At 41.1% G+C, this 16,955-nt stretch overlaps 1 protein-coding gene across 26 annotated transcripts in view; it reads left to right on the top strand.

The window, feature by feature from the left end:
* Window positions 1-16,955, top strand: part of PAK3 (p21 (RAC1) activated kinase 3) — a 291,786-nt gene that overhangs the window by 192,076 nt on the left and 82,755 nt on the right. For all 26 annotated transcript variants that reach the window (XM_059050301.2, XM_067024190.1, XM_067024191.1 and 23 more), the window contains one exon: window positions 2,424-2,625. In XM_059050301.2, the coding sequence (XP_058906284.1) occupies window positions 2,451-2,625 (175 nt within the window). In that variant the 5' untranslated portion in view covers window positions 2,424-2,450. The remainder of the gene's footprint in view (window positions 1-2,423; window positions 2,626-16,955) is intronic.

The following is a 16,955-nucleotide window of genomic DNA, read 5'->3' as shown; positions in this document are numbered from 1 at the left end:
ATGTTTCTCTGACTTCTGTCATCTCAAGTTAACTAACATGTCCTCAGAAAATAGGTATCATCCAGAATGCGGTGGCTTTCTCTCCCTGTGAGACACATTTTTCACTGTTTTTTTCTAGGTATTACCTAGACTCCTCAGTTCTTTTGCAATAACCTTCAAACTTCATTATTTTTACCAACCTAGATTCTGTATATTGAGCTTTAGTTAAGAATCACCACATATTCAGGCATTATTTTTGAACCCAGAAATTAAAACAGACAAAGCACACACAGAGAAAAAAGTTAGTGCTTTTATTCTGGTGGCAAATTCTTTTCAGTGACTAAATTAAAACCATGAACCCGTCTGATACAGAATACCACTGGTGAAGTCAGTCTTAAACTCACTTTTCTTCTGGAGAAAGAATGAATTTAGAAGGAACAAAATCAAAATGTAAAAGGGAATGTAGACCCATTAGCACTGATTTCATATATTTACCAGCAGTATCTATGAATATAATTGATCCTTGACATCACAGTTAGTTTTTCATTTTACCTTGTGCTATAGTTTCACCCATATAGGAAAATATGAGAATCAAGCTGGTGGTGACAAAACATTTACTACTGATATTTTCACTGTCATGATTCCTGAAAAAAAATACCGATTTGGTCTTAATTCATTAAGATGATGCAAGGCATGACACTTAGGCAAAGGAAAAGAAAAGAGATCTCTTGTCCAAACCAAGGTCAAACCAATCATTGTTAGTTGGCAGTCACCTGTGCAGATGGAGAAACTATTAACTGATACTCAGCTATTTTTGAATACGTACAGGCTCTATATATTTGAGAAAATTTAAAACAGTAAAAATTTCCACATAACATAATGTAACTTAGAATTCATTACTGAAAGTAATAAACACCTTGTAACCACTGAAGGGCTGAAAAGAGTTACGGTAGATTATTTCTCATTATAGCAGGTAGTGAGGAGACCCCTGTTTTTGTTGTTGTTGTACTTAGGTTGGTTAATAGTAGATGTTATTGGAATAAAGTGATATGCCAAGTTGTGTATGGAGAGCTCATACACTCCTAAATTAGTGCCGGTTAATACTTGATGAAATTACGGAGATTTTGTTGCAGTGGGATTTGATTTTCCTTGTATTCGAACTGGAGATTCACTTGGAAGGTACTCTTTTTTTTAATATTGAAGTATAGTTGATTTACACAGTGTGTTAATCTCTGCTCTACAGCAGAGTGATTCAGTGATGCATATATACCCATTCTCTTTCATACTCTTTTCCATTATGGGTTATCACAGGATATTGAATATAGTTCCCTGTGCTATACAGTAGGACCTTGTTGTTTATCCATTCTATATATAAAAGCTTACATCTGCTAACCCCAACCTTCCACTCCATCCTTCCCCTGCCCTGTCTCCCCTGGAAGGTACTCTTCATACCTGACTTGCATGGCAAGTGTCAGGGCTCTAATGGAAGGACTTGAATGAGAATGGGAAGACAGCTGGAAGCAGAAACATTTCCTTGTGGAGTCTGTGCTTTTCTAGTTCACTTTACCCTCCAGTGGGATGAAACCTGAATGTATTGAACCCTCAGCACAAGATACTAAAGAAGAATGAAATTAAGAGCAGATAAGTTGTTGAAACGAGACTGGTTCTTACCACCCTGTCACCCCCGTCAACTCCCTTGTTCCCTGTTCCAGGACATAAAATATGACAAGGAGGAAGGTTATGGTGTCTCCTCACGAAGCAATCCTCTCCTTGGAACTCCTCTTTGCTCATGGTGGCATTTGGCTCTGCTTTATCTTCTACCTGCTCCTTGAAGATGGGGCATTTCTTCCCCTAGCAGTCCACCCCAACTCTGCTGAAACTACCAGGTTTACTAGATTGTTTCTCAGTTCTTTCTCATAAAACAGTAGGGTGTGTTTTGTTAATCAGGTGCACACAGGTAAGAATCAGATGCCAAAGGCATCCCAATGTCAAAGCAACTAACAAATGATTGTTGTAGGCCATTAAGTATCAACAACCAGGCCTGTGTCAATTCCAGACTCCAAGGAGGTTGTGCTACCTGACCACGATGATCATGAGGATAGAATTTTTAAAGAAGAAAGATTGGAAATTGTTCATTAAAAGACTGAGTGGACAGCAGAAGATAGAGTGTCACTGGGGGAAAACGAAGGAACCTTAGGTGTTGGTGTCCACATATTGAAAAGCCATTCATTATTGCCTTCGCTTTCCTCTTCGGGAAATCACATCGTTGGGCTTTAGGCAGGCAGCTCCCTTCTCTCTAGAAAAGAAACCCCTCAAAATGGTCAGTGCCAAACCTGAGATGATATGAGATGAATGCTTTTGTTTCTAAGATGTTAGACTCCCCGTATTTACCAGGTTGTCTTTTTGACCTCCCTTAACTCCTGTTTTCTCTTCCTCTTCTTTAGGAGCTGTGCAACCAGTTGTAACTGAAAATGTCTGACGGTCTGGATAATGAAGAGAAACCCCCAGCTCCCCCACTGAGGATGAATAGTAACAACCGGGATTCCTCGGCACTCAACCACAGCTCCAAACCACTTCCCATGGCCCCTGAAGAGAAGAATAAGAAAGCCAGGCTTCGCTCTATCTTCCCAGGAGGAGGGGATAAAAGTAAAGTATCAGTGACCGGGCATTGAAAAGGGGCTAGTTTATTCTTTCATTGTCACTTTCTTTCTCGAGTAGTCATTTCTTGAGCATGGGCTGTTCAGGGCCTGCCTGACCTTTCCATCTACACCTTCAGAGGTTGCATTTTGTCAGAGGATAATGTTTGATTGACTTACTGTGGGTTTACAGAAAAATACACTTCTGCTGTGTTTGCCTTTCACATAGCCTTGAATTCATAGTGGTAAGCCAAGGGAAATCATAGTAACAGTACTGTCTGAAATATATGAATAGTGACTTTCTTTCTGATAACTTAAAGGAGAATTTATAGTAATCCCTTCCTAACTGCAAGTTGCCTTTATTGGGAATTTGAGTATAGGTGGATTTACTTCTGTATACCTTTTGGACAACCATGAAAATTTTGAATTGAGTATACGGAAGTCAGTCCAAGTGACCCATTATTGTCTCTCTGACTATTATCTCTCTGACTTCCCACAAGGTGGGAAGAAACTTCTGAGCTATTTGTTTCCTCTCCCATTCTTCTACCAGTCATCTCCTACACAATCAGCCCTTTTTACACCAAGTATCCCAACAATATACTATCATTTATCCTTGTGTTGTTCATAGTACCATTTGGTCCTTACATGTCATACGCTGACACTTTGTAACATTGGGAGATATAAAATCTCTAGTAAGTAATTGTCAGGTTGCATTAATTAGCATAAAGCTTAAACGTGGCTTCTATAAATGTGACTATTGCGGCGGAAGAGAGTAAAGCCAAGTACAAGGACTCCGGCACCAGAGAAAGTTGCTAAAGGTTAAGAGGAGTGATGTCTCTTGAAGAGAAAAGGGACACTCTTGATCTTCTCAAAGGTAAAACAGATAGCTTTGTAGGTCATTTATATGGTATTAAAGAATGCGTACCATAAGGAAAGCTGAAACTTTTATTAGGGCCAGTATCACCTCTTGTAGACCTGTGTCACTTAAGAGATGCTATATCCCTCGTGACCCAAGGATGGAAAAGATGGAAATGATGTTACACCTCTGGATTGAAGACAAGCAAAGGAATAAGAAAGCACTTTCCATGCAAGGGACCTGCCATCATGCAAGAAGAATTTTCGAAGACATGTTTTCAGACACTGAAGTGGGTCCCGAGAAAAGGTATTGCCAGGAGCAAGGGATGGTCTGAGAAACGTATGGTGCACCATGACCCGGAGACCAAGTCAACTGATCCTGCAGCTCCTGTGTTATATCTGCCACAACTGTAGAAAGTGACTGAAGAGGGGGATTATGTGCCTGCATGAGTCTTTGGTGCTGTCGAGACCGCCATGCTTTGGAAGCCCTTGAACAATCCCATTTGCCCTTTTGAAGAACATGAGCCAACTGATGCTGACATGAGGTCAGCCAAAACAGAGAGGCTGATGTTTCTGTTTTGTGCTAATACTTCAGGTAACCTCATAGTGAAACCATTACCACTCTACAGAAAACTAGGCCCATGTCTTCTCAGGAAAATCCGAGCTAAGTTGCCAGTATACTGGCATGCAAAGAGAAAAGCCTGGATGACTCCCTCTCTCCTTAGGAATTGTTTGAACGGTGTTTTCTTGCGGAAGCTCAAGACTACTTACAAGAAAAAAAAGTCTTGAATTCAAAGCCCTACTTATTCTTCACTGTCCTTTTGGTGCCTCAGATGCATTTGCCAATGTGCATCCTGATGTTAAGGTTGTCTTTAGAACCAGTTGCTTGTTTCAGGTCCTGGAGCCCTTAGATCGGTGTTTGATCCAGCCATTCAGGAAGACTTAGGCCAAACTAATGTATAACTTCGTTGTTCAGAATCTCACAAAGGTTCCTCTATCTGAAGATCCTAGTGCATGGGATTCCTACACCGTCACCAATGCTATATTCTTCATAAAATAGGCATTAGATAGTTTAACAGAGCCTGTCATTAATGTGATCTGGGAGAAGATTTGGCTAGAGATGGTGAAATATCTTTCAGTGATTTCTCCTGAAGACAAAAAGTCTTTGGATGAAACAGAACCTGTAGGTGAGGGTGAACATTTGGCACAGGAGCAGTCGTTGGCTGAAGTTGAATCTGAACTGGTTGATGCTGATTCAAGCGATGTGCTGGGCTGGAGGACGACTCTCAGGAAGCTCCTGGGACCGCAGAGGTGATTATCGTAAGTGATGATAAAGATAACTAGGAAGCTATGGCACTGCAGACAAATACAATTATAAGCAACAGGAGAAAAATTTTAAGAACAAGATTAAATCCTCCCCAAGAAAGTAATGAAAAACTGGGTACCTTTACATGTCAAATCTTACGTGTTCAAAGCTTGAGTGATTTGGCAGAATTCCGTAAAGAGGTGCTATTACGCCTTCCAAAAGAAGTCACATTGGACAGAAACCATCTTCGGCAGAACTTAAATCATCAGGTGGTGCCATTTAATACCATTGCTGGACAGCTGATAAACTGCCTTCGTACAAAGCTTGAATGATTTAATTGAACTCTATAAAGAGGTGGAGTCTTTTTACAACACCATGTTTGGAAGAAAGCAACCTCAGAGGAGCCTAAATCATTGAGTCATGCCATTTAAATATCTGTGTCAGACAGCAGATAAGCTGCCTTCAGACAAACTTAAATGGTTTAATTTGAGCTCTATACAGAAGTGCTAAGCTGTCTTCAGAAAAGACTTGAGAAGACAGAAAGCATCTTCAGAAGAGCCAGTCATTAAGTCATGCCACTTAACTTCACTTGCTTGGCAGGGCTAAAGCCCCAAGCAAGTTGTTATAATCGCAGGACTGGACTTTGATGAAGACTCTGAGAGCACGAAGATCCATGATTTGGACTAACAGTCCACCTCTGTTCATTGCTTCACTGTCAGCCCATTTTCCACTGCCGTAATGAGTGGTACATCCTCATCACCTCTGGAAACCATCTCAAGATCTAAATGGAAACTATACAGAGCCTATCACCTTTACTAATTTAAGCTATGTAAACTCTCATTATTCTTTTTATGTAATGTACTGTTACTGTTTTGCTGTGCAAAAAAAAAAAAATATTTATGAGGGCGTTCAAAAGTTTACGTGACCTCAGTTCCCCTGCCCTTTATTTCACCTCCTAAAATTATAATTTCCTCAGCTGAACACTCCTACCTAGGTGGGGGGGTCATTCAGGAACTTGATCTTCATAGGTAAGGAGGGGTTAGTATTTCTGTGTTTCTACCTCTTGGTGATTACTTGGATTATACCACAATCAGTCTTGAATGAATGGAAAGAGCACTGGACTTGGGTTCTGGAGACCTGGTTTCAAGTCCAGCTCTGCCACTGATTATTGTGACTTTGTGCTAATCACTTAGTTTTTTTGATCCTCAGTTTCATCACCTGTGTAATGAAAATAATAAGACCCGGCCTCCCTAGCAAAATATTTTTGATAATCAAATGTAATTCTAAATGTCAGAGTGCTATTAAAAGTGAAATTTTAAAAAAGTTCTAAATAATTGTGAGGTGTTATTACATCTGTATCATTCTGGAACTTACAAACAAACAACTAAAAAACTAGGTTTTAGAATTCTTTTTTTTTTTTTTTTTTTTTTTTTTTTTGTGGTACGCGGGCCTCTCCGATGCGTAGCACAGGCTCCGGACGTGCAGGCTCAGCGGCCATGGCTCACGGGCCCAGCCGCTCCGCGGCATGTGGGATCTTCCCGGACCGGGGCACGAACCCATGTGCCCTGCTTCGGCAGGCGGACTCTCAACCACTGAGCCACCAGGGAAGCCCAAAAGGTGGAGTCTTTAGCCTTGAAGAAGTTACATTATGGTCAGAGAGACTAGATTTTTAATTTCCGTTTCTATGGAGAACCATGCTGGCCGGCAGGGCTAGTGATTTTTTTTTTTTTTTTGCAGTACGAGGGCCTCTCACTGTTGTGGCCTCTCCCGTTGCGGAGCACAGGCTCCGGATGCACAGGCTCAGCGGCCATGGCTCACGGGCCCAGCCGCTCCACGGCATGTGGGATCTTCCCGGACCGGGGCTCAAACCCATGTCTCCTGCATCAGCAGGCGGACTCCCAACCACTGTGCCACCAGGGAAGCCCCCTTTTTTTTTTTTTTTTTTTTTTTTTTTTTTTAAGTAACTTTGTCCCTAACTAGAATTTATACATCAGTTATAGGAAATTTTAAAAAGAAAGTTAAAATTACCCATAGTTTCACAAGCCAAAGATAACTAACTGGGTTGGTGTTTTTCCGCCCAGTTCTTATTCTCATCATAGAGAAATTGTTCGTCAATGATAAAAACTTGGAAAATAAAGACAAGAATACAGATACAGTAAAAATCACCCATATTCACAAATCTCAGAAACAATGTTAATATTTTATGGCTTTATTTCCAGACTTTTTTTAATGGCTATATATATATATATATACTTTTTTATATAGTTAAAAGCATCACGTATACAGTTTTATGTCCTGCTTTTTCACCCAGCATTTTATCATGAACACTTCCCTATATTTTAAAAAAGCTTTCATAAATATAATTTTTGATGGTGTCTAACATTTCATCATATAGTAGCATCATGGTTTACTTAAGCATTTATTTTGTTCATTGTTTGGGATCCTATCCAAATTTTTGTCATAAATAATGTCACACTGTCTATTTCCTTAGTTAACTGAAAATACTTGCTTTGGTGACAGCAGAGGTTTTTGTTTGTTTTAAGGGGTCTCTTTAATAGCTACATTTCATTGACCAAATGGAACTTCAAGAGACAGGTAGAAGAAAAACAAGTAGTAAAAGTAATTTCCAGATTGAGGACCTGTCTTTGTTGGAGGCCTTTCCAGGAGCTGAATCTTGGTGTTAGAGCAAAGTAAGAGGGACAGTTTGCCACAAAATTATGATGCTTCACCTTACAGACGTTTTCAGAATTTAGACCAGGAAAAGGACATCCTGAACAAGTGGTTTGATGTTCCTTTATGGACCGTGTGGGGTGTGAGATTGATCAGGTTTCTCTTTTGTTGGCTACTAGAAAGTATGGAGCCAGATGTATGGCCCCTGCCTAGCACTTATAATGGGCCTCTATGGTATGTATGCACTTTGTATAGCTTTCTTCCAGGCTCCATTTTATGTGCCTATCTTTGTTCTATTTTTTTTCCTTTCACTATATTGACTTTGAATTTCTGCTGCTATCTTACTGTATTTTGTGTATTCTTGTAAGCCGTCTTATATCTATTTTGGAACAAGGTGGGGAATAAATACATGGATGGGTAAATAAATACATGAAAAAATACATGAATAAATAAAACAATAAGGCAAAGGCAATGAGGCAAATGAATCAGCCAGGACTCTGAAAATGGCCTAGTACCTCTAAAAATAATCAATGTTAAGGACTGGAAACTTGGAAGAACATGTGGGAAAGAAGCAGGTGAGGCTGCCTTTGGAGGTGACATGTCCTATGTGACGTCTGTGTCTTCTGAAGCGTGCTTATGCGTCTTGTGTCTTGTGCTGTACTAGAGAATTAGGTGTGCTTCAGGGGGCATGCAATGCTGTATGAAGGGTTGTGTCTTTAGTGAGCACAGTTCACGTGCCTTTTGTTTGTGGGAAATCGAGAGATTTGGGAGCTGGTGAGCCTGCAAATGGAAGTGAAGGCCCCCCTTCCTGGAGGCTTACGAGGGGATAGTTGGATAAATCAAATCAAGACAAATAGGAAGTGATCTGTCATTTACTGATTAGTTCCTACGTGCCAAGCTGTGTGACGGGCACTTTATGTGTATTGAGTCTTTCCATCCTTACAACTACTCTGTATTAACCCGTTTTTACAGATGAGGCCATTTAAGCTCAAAGCATTTAAGTAGACAGCCTATAGGGTCACATAGCAAATGATAGATGCCAGAAACCTCCCAGGTGTCTCTGACTCCAAACCCTATGCTTGTGCTACTCTATCACACTGCCTTGCAACAAGACAAAGGGATAGGTGGTAAACTATGTTCCTACCATCCAAAAGCCAGCAGTGGCTTTCATTTTTCCTTAAGAAGATGGCAGTGTACTTTGAAACATATCTGAATTTCAGAAGAGGGGACTTTTTATTGCCACTCAGAAAGAAAGAAAACTTTTTTCATGTCTTTTTGGAAAGAAATGATGGCAAGAAAATATTCTTGACAAGAGAGATGTGCTAACATTTGACTTGGGTGTTTGATGGGTTAGATTCTCATTTGGTATGTGTACTTTATTGGCTTACATATTGCTTACTTTAGAAGGCTGAGGTTCTAAATTGAGCATGTTCATATATGTGAAAAAGTTCTTTCTTTAAAAATTTTACTGAAGAAAAAGTTCTTAAAGTGCCGTATAGTTTTGTTATTGTATTGCATACACATTATTGTGATAATTCCTAGAGTATGTTATCTTCTATATACACTACACAGCAGGAAGCATTACTGTGCAACAGTTATATTAAAGAAGACTCAGTTATCCTTTATGGTCTTGTTACTCAAATGTTTTGGTCAATACACGTTATTAACTTTCATCTAATTAATGCACAATAAAAAATGCTTAGTGTGATAACTAGACTGAACAGTATGCAGTCTTTCTTCGGTGATGCTGAAGACCCTTTGGGATCTTGCAGTAGCTCAAGGTTATTTTCATTGCACTAACTATGAGTGGGAGTCTCAATTAATTGAGGGTTCTATTAGCAGAAAGTCAGATGTCAGAGACCACTACATCCTGAATGGTGTTTACATTCCTCTTGGTTCTTCAAATTGTAGACCATACAGCTCAGCAAAGAGTGCTCTTTGGAGGTCACTGCTCTGCCCTTTGGGGAGCGAAAGGGCACGGCATCTTGCTTGCCCTCCATGGTCAGTGCTGTGCCCTGGAGAAGAGCCTCCTGTACTACTCCTTTACTCCTAGAAGTCCTCTGTGTTTGAAATGGGAAGAAGGTGGGGTAAGGATGCACTCTGTCTACTAGGACCTGTGCTTCTACTTCAAGGCCCGTAAACAGGGAAACTGGGCACAAATATGGTGGCCCAGTAGAACCAGCAGACAAATTCAAGAAAAGTACGGAATGTGGGATTGGGAGATAAATAGATGAAAGGAGAGGAGCAACGGGGAGAAATAAATTGAGAGAGGAAGTAGTGTATGAGAGGGAGATTAGGAGATGGAGAAGGTACAGGAAATGGATGAGAAGAGAGGAAGACAGAAGAGAGATGTATCGAACATTGAGATGAAGGGTTGCAAAGAGAGTGAATTTGACACCAGCTAAGGGATATGAAGTTGCTTTCCTCAAAACAAATGAGGCCTTCCTCCACCCCTTTCAAACTTATTTTCGCCCTATATCATTATCCACATGATCAGAAGTGTCCGGTTGAGGACATGGCCTCATATTTGCCTTTTGTTTTCCAACATTTTCCATTGAAATTGTTGCATGTGTGAATTGAGTGTAAATGAGAGTTGGAACTGGTGTGTGTTGCCTGGAAGAAGATAGGTAAGAGTCAAGTCCATAATGATTTGCCAGAATGATCACTTTTGCTGAAAGTTTTTGAAGATGATACCACTGGAGGTGATGGCTGTCTGCTTGTATGTGAGTGGGAGTCACTAAAAGGGCTCACATGGGACCATCATTTCCCTTTCCCTATCATCCTCATGGAACACCCAACCTCTGAATTGGGTTTGTAGCTACTCTTGCACAATTGGGTACCACTTTGAGTTTTTATGTATACATTAAAGGCTGCTGGTTTATGGAGAGCATATATTGTTTTTCATAGCCACTAAAGACCTGACAGGAGGAAATGGGCTTACTGTTCCACCAGAGGGAATGCAACTAGCCATAAAGAAATTCCAGATATGCCGATTAAATATTATGAATTACCAAGGGCGAAATTTTCTAGGTTCTTTATGGGGGAGGCTGTCTCATGACTTTAGCAGGTTCTACCTGAAGGCAGGTGAAGGAACCTTCCACCATGGGCCTTCCCAACTATATACTTCTGGCGTTTGCTAATATAATGAAAGACGTAAGAGCAGTGAATGTTTAAGATAGCCCAGTTTAATCTCCTTTCTTGGTAGTTATATTTGCAAGGACATCATTCATAGCATGGAAGTGCTGGTTTAAGAAGTGACAGATTACTTAATTCTCCAGCAAACACAGTCACCTGCTAATACATACATTCCTAGTGAGATGATGTGGTTTGGATGGTACTTGTAGGGATGTTACAGCGTTCAATGTACTTTCATATCAATCACCTTCTTCAAACCTCCTGTGATGGGGGCAAGGTTTATCCATTTTGCAGAGGAAGGCAGAAGTTTAGAGAGGTTAACTGACCTCCACAAACTTGCCCCACTACTAATTACAAAGCAAGGCTGGCCTAGAATTTAGGTCCCCGACTCCTGGTCCAGTGGCGGTTGACTATTATACCGCTTGCCATAAAATGAGAGTCACCTAACTTGTTTCAAAAATAGGTTTTGGCCAATGGAATATGCAGAAATGGAATATTTATGGAAGCAGGTGAAACTTAGGTGAATCTAACGCATTTTCTCAATCAGCAGTTAACAACAGTAGTCATGCCTTTTTATAAGTTATTCCTCCTGAGGGCCTAACTTCCTAGCAGAAAGTAACAGCCTTTGTAAAAAAAGAAAATTGTTAAATATTTTTCCCTGATTCCTGTGTTATATTATTTGCCTTTAAAATCTTTTTCTATTACAAAAGTAATATCTGATATTGTTATAATTAAAATAAAGAACTATATTAAAATAGAACACAAGAGTCACCTCTCATCCCTCCCTTTAGATTCATTCATAATCCAGTATTTAAGGATTTGGGCCCTTTTCCTCATTTACTCAACATCGGTTTCCTTTTCTGCTCAGAATTGGTATGTATTTTGCCCAAGATGCTAGGTTTAAGCAGAAATATATCTGTTATGTAGAACGTCTTTTAAATCTTTTACCAACCTTGCACTATCAATTTCTTTAAATTCTTAGAGCCAAGAATAAAATCTGTTTTTATGCCTAACTTTCCATTGTAGTTACCACATAGTACTTTCAAATATTCCAATGGGAAAAATAAATTTTGAAGGCCCACAAAATATCATTCTTTCTACCAAAAAAAAAAAAAAATAGAGGAAAACTAGATAATCTCTCCCCTCTGTAAGGGAAAATATGCACTTCCTGAATTAAGGAGGTGAGGAATTCCTGTGGGTCCCCTCTCATAATATGTCCCCAAACAGGATATTTGTTTATAGAGCAGAAGTGCCAGAAACTAGAACTGTCTTTGCAGAAGTCAGTCCCCCTGGAACTGTTGCCCTCACGGTGAGCACTCGCCTTTTTGACACCACCTGCCGGGCTGCTGTTGCCATAGAAAGAACTGTTTTGGGATACTTATTCTTACCCGAATTATAAGACCTCAGACATTTTCCAGGCTGGGGGCTGGGTAGGCGGGCAGTTATGGAATGGTGTGCTCAGTGACCCACAAAGCAGAGGATGAAGCAAAATGGCATTTTTTAACTTAAAAAACACCAACTCCAGTACTTAATTTACTTTCCTGGTCGTTAAGTAGACACTAAGGCATTTTAATTCTTGAAAGACCACAAGGGTAACATTTTGTAAGCGATCTTTGTGAGGCATTGCCTCTTAGTGAATTGGAGAAATTATCGAACCACTGAATGTGCATCTCACCCAGCTAAAGAGTGACCAAGTCACTAAGGATCGTCTATTGGAAAAAGTAAAGGTTGTCACCCATAGGAGATGAATGGCCCTTTACAAATACTTCTGTATCCTTCCAACATGGCATTCCCAGAGCAAAGCCCAGGAATATTGAGGTGAAAAACAAGTATTTTACTATGATGGATCTCTAACCCTGACATCCTCACTGCCCCTGCCAGAAATGATCCCGTGTTGGCACAAGTTGTTTGGCCTCAGGAATACATAACACTGAGTACAGATTGCACCTGGGTAGGGGGAGTGGCAAGAAGGAGGGAGAGGAGGGAGGGCTTCTAGTGTCAAGCTAGTCAAGCTAGGGGTTGTAGGACAAGCGACCCTCCTAGGAGAGCTCCAACTCCAGCAACTCCAGTATGAGCCTCCTAGCAAAATGTTTTTTTAGACCTCCTTTTTCTCAAAGGAACTTACTGGAAGATCTCAGGATAGAGACATGTGCAACCAGCCAATGCCTAAATCTGAGTTGCATGCGGACTTTGAACCCAGATTTAATTTATTAGCTATCTCAGTTTAAAAATGAGATAGAACAGAATTGGATGTTAATGTCGGCTTACCTGGAGCATCTTTTGTAGTTCACTTATATGCTTTACTAAGAAAAGATTTGTGCCTGCTTTTTATGTGCCTAGCTCTGCACTGTGTGTCGTGGGACGGGGAATACTACATATAAGACAAGATTCCCTGTCCTCAGGTAATTTTCAATCTAGGTGCAGAAATCAGACACACAGTTTATGCAGGAAATGACCAGTAGGTGATCTACGAGGCAACAGATGCAGTGGCAGATAGGACCTCCCATTCCATCCCCACCATTCATTTTCTTCCTCAGCCTGTGTGGAACAGTGACCATTTTGAAGCCTGCCCCCACCATCCCACAAGTCCCTAGCAGCACAAAGCTATCTGGCTTGTCTTCCAGAAGTCGCCTTGTCTATCATATCATCCACCTGCTCAAAGCCTTTCCCAGTATATTCGTTATCACTATCTCCAATTTCATCTTTCTTCCTGATTTCCAAGACTACACCCTACCCATTTACCCTTCTGTCTTCTCGCTTCCTTGTCAATGTGCTGAATACATTTCAACGTCCAAGCTTTGCCTCTCCTGATTTTCCTGTTTGCGATGCCTTACCTTTCCTGCCTACCCATTCTTTAAGACCCATCTCCCAAATCCTACCTCCTCTCCAGGAAGCCCTCACTCTCCGCCAGAGTTTTCTGATCTTCTTTTATTTTGACATGCTACAGCATTTATACTCTATTTTTCCCAACTTAGCACCGAATTTTCGTTGGTCTGGTAGTATCAGTTGTTGCTTCTTGTTTGCTAAGCTTATTTCCCCAATGAGATCACAAATTTAGAATATTACTTTAGTTCCTAATGAGTCACGCAGCACAATCTGTCATTACACTGATCCACAGTTCCATGTATACTGGTTAATGGACCTACTAACTGGTTCAAAGGAAAAGGAAGCTGGGGCAGTAGCGAGAGTTGTTCCTCAGAGCCAGGGCTGTGAAATGCTTGCTGTTTAGAACTATCCAGCCTAAGTGCTTTTTCCTTTGGAAAAATTGTTTCTGCATTTGAAAAATATGTTTTATATAATATTTTGTTTTTCTCTTTCTGTATTTATATGGCTTTCAAGATCACTTTTTTTTATTATGCCATACACCGTAACTTTGCGTGCTTTCCATTGCTTTTAAAAAAATAATTATTGTTCTATTCTTTTAGGCTAAATTTATGTAGGAAAGCATTTCTCTATGTCTGTCCCCTGTTATTCTTTTTCTTTTCCTGCATGCTCTGTTTTGAAGGAGCTAGAAAGTGTTCTAAAAAATAATTCTGGACGTGACATCCAATGAGAAGGCCCAACAAAGCTTCCAGGAATTTTAGGGGAAGATGACAAGTGGAACTCCTACAACAAGGAAGACTCAGGTGACAGATTCCTAAAATGCTTTCAGAAGGCAAGCATAGCACCATCCTGGGATTTCTTCCAGGGGAGAATTGGTTGCTTTGCTGTACCTTGAACCCTGCACAACTGTGTTGCCAATATATGCTTTTGGCCCCAAAGTGGCACCAGGCAAGAGGTGTACCTGAATGAGTACAGAGGCATCCCTAGTGCGGGGAAAACAGCAACAATGCCATCACCACCAACTGCAACTATAACAACTACTCTAAAACATACCCTCCCACCCCCCAGCCTTCTTGGGGAACCTGGATCAATGTCTCCTCATCCATGAACACATAATGGCAAATAGGCATGCCCTGTTTCCATATATTGGGTCTCATTTCATATAATGAAGGTCATTCATTCATCCATTCATTTGTTTATTTGCTTACTCATTAAATATCTATTGAATCAAGTACTATGCTAGATAGATGTTGAGGTACAGAGGTGAATAAGTCCCAGTTCCTGCTTTTAAGGAACTGATGGCCTAGTGAGGGATGCAGACAAGTCAGTCAATGAGTAGAGATTAGCGTAATAAATGCAGTAGAGAAGTGAGCACTGAGGAGGGGCGTCTATTGAAGACTGAGGGAAGGGAGCAGTTAGGGAAGGCTTCCTGGAGGAGGTGACCACTCAACTGAGGTGAGTCTTAAAGAAGGAATAGAGCCAGCTAATAAGAGTTGGGTGGCATCCCAGAAACAAGGAGCAGCATTATGAAGGCAGTAGGCATGACACACTGTTAGTTGAAGATCTATGACTGTAACTACAGGTAGTTCAGCATAGCTAGTGCATAGAGTGCTGGTGGGAGAGGCATGGAAGACAGAGCTGTGGAAGTAATTGGGAATCGGGTTCTGGAGGGCTTATATGTGCCATGCTAAGCGCTTTGAATATGAATCTGAAGGCGATGCGGAAACATTGAAGCAGGGGAATAATATCAGATTTGTGTTTCACAGTATCACTCTAGCCACAGGAGAATGAATGTGGGTGGCGGGGTGGGCAGTGAAAGAAGACAAGTCAGGCTGTGGGAGTCAGGTAGGTGAGAAATGACAGTGGCCTGGCCTAAGGGCCAGTGTTGTAAGAATAAAAGAGGGCAATGCAGAGGGAACATTTACGAGGAAGAATTAATAGAACCAGACAACCGATCAGAGGGTGACAAGAGAAACTAGAGGAGGGTGAGGTAGGAAACACAAGAGGAATTGTAGTTTCTTATTTTACATGGGAAAAGGCAGTAGAGAATGAACTTACTTTTGAAAATATTTTGAGTGAGAGGCCTATGAGGCATCCAAGTAGAGGTGTTCAGTCAGGGGACAACAGAGAGGTCAGGGCTGGGGATCCATCTGGGAGTCACGGAAGTAGATAATGATTGAAACCGTACAAGTAGATGAGGTGACCAAAGGGAGAGGTGTGTTGATGAGAAGAGATGAGGACCTAGGACAGCTCCTGGGGAATACTATTTAAATTGTCTACAGAAGACCCAGAAATGTAGGAATAGACTCCAGGAAAGAATTGTGTGAAAGATGGTGGGGAGAAGTTAGTTTCATGAAGTTCATGGTCAGCAATGTCAGTTTTGACTGAGAGGTCAATGGTTGTAAGGACTGGAAAATGGCCGTCTTCAGGGAGGAGATCAATTTGGGACCTCAGAGACTCATGGCCGTGGTTTGAAGAGTGAGGGTTAAGGAAGTCTAGATTGCCTTTTCAAGAAGTTTAAGCTAGAGAAGGAAAGGTCGAGAGACTATAGCAACTAAAGAAAGCTGTGTGGTGGCAGGAGGTTTTAATTTTTAAGGACTAAAGAAATCTCAGCATGTTTTTTTAAAGCCAAATAGAAAGTGTTAGTAGAGAGGGAGAGATTGGAGATATAAGAAAAAATAGGAGGTAATTGATGGAGTGAGACCCCTGGAGAAGTGAGATGGACAGGAATCTAGAGCACCAGTGAGGGCATAAACCTCAGGTAGAAGGAGAGGACACTGTTTCTGGTAAGATGTGAAGGGAGATGTTACTGATGGAGATACATTCATAGGAGCGGGACAGGAAGTGAAGTCAAAGGAGTTCCAAACTGATGGCCTCCGTTTTCCTCAGTGAAGTAGAAGGAATTTCTTATGCTGAAAGTAAGGGAGGAGAGGATGAAGCAGAAGTTTGAGCGAAGTTGTGAAATTCTAGAATATTAGCTAAAAGCAGTGGGAAAGGAAGTTGGCCAGGGTCAAGAAGGATACTGCTCAGTGCCATTGATGACCCAATTCTGTCCGTGACCTTTATAGGAAGCACCAATCTGCATGGCTGTGTGATTCTTTTTCCCCCCAACAACTTTTACCAGCCTCCATATGGAAATGGAGATTTCACAGTTGGGTTCTGTCAGGGTAAGGTTTTGTGGGAGAATTGCAAGAGAGGGGGGGGGGTCACAGGAGCATAGTTTCCAGGGCACTGGCTTACAAGCAGTTTAAATGATGGACCATAGAGTCTAGGCGAGGAGGAAGCTGAGAAATTGGCTAAAAATGGAAGGATCCAGGGATTGGAGGTTTTGTTGACATCAAAGAAGAAGTAAAATAGGAATAAGGTCATGTAAGAGTGAGAAGGCTAGCATGATGGGAGGCTGGGCCCAAGGAATGAGATAACAGGGTTATTTCGGAGAATATTTCAGAGAAAGGGTCATTCTGGATAATGAAGAGGCCTGGGGTAGCTGTGGTTCTCCACTCTGTCTGCACATCATCTATGGCACTTAAAAACATCATTTCCCCAGGTCT

This window comes from Kogia breviceps, chromosome X, assembly GCF_026419965.1.
Source record: "Kogia breviceps isolate mKogBre1 chromosome X, mKogBre1 haplotype 1, whole genome shotgun sequence".
Classification (NCBI taxonomy): Eukaryota; Metazoa; Chordata; class Mammalia; order Artiodactyla; family Physeteridae; genus Kogia; species Kogia breviceps.
Note: the sequence above shows the minus strand (reverse complement) of the source record. Positions and strands in the feature narration are given on the sequence as shown.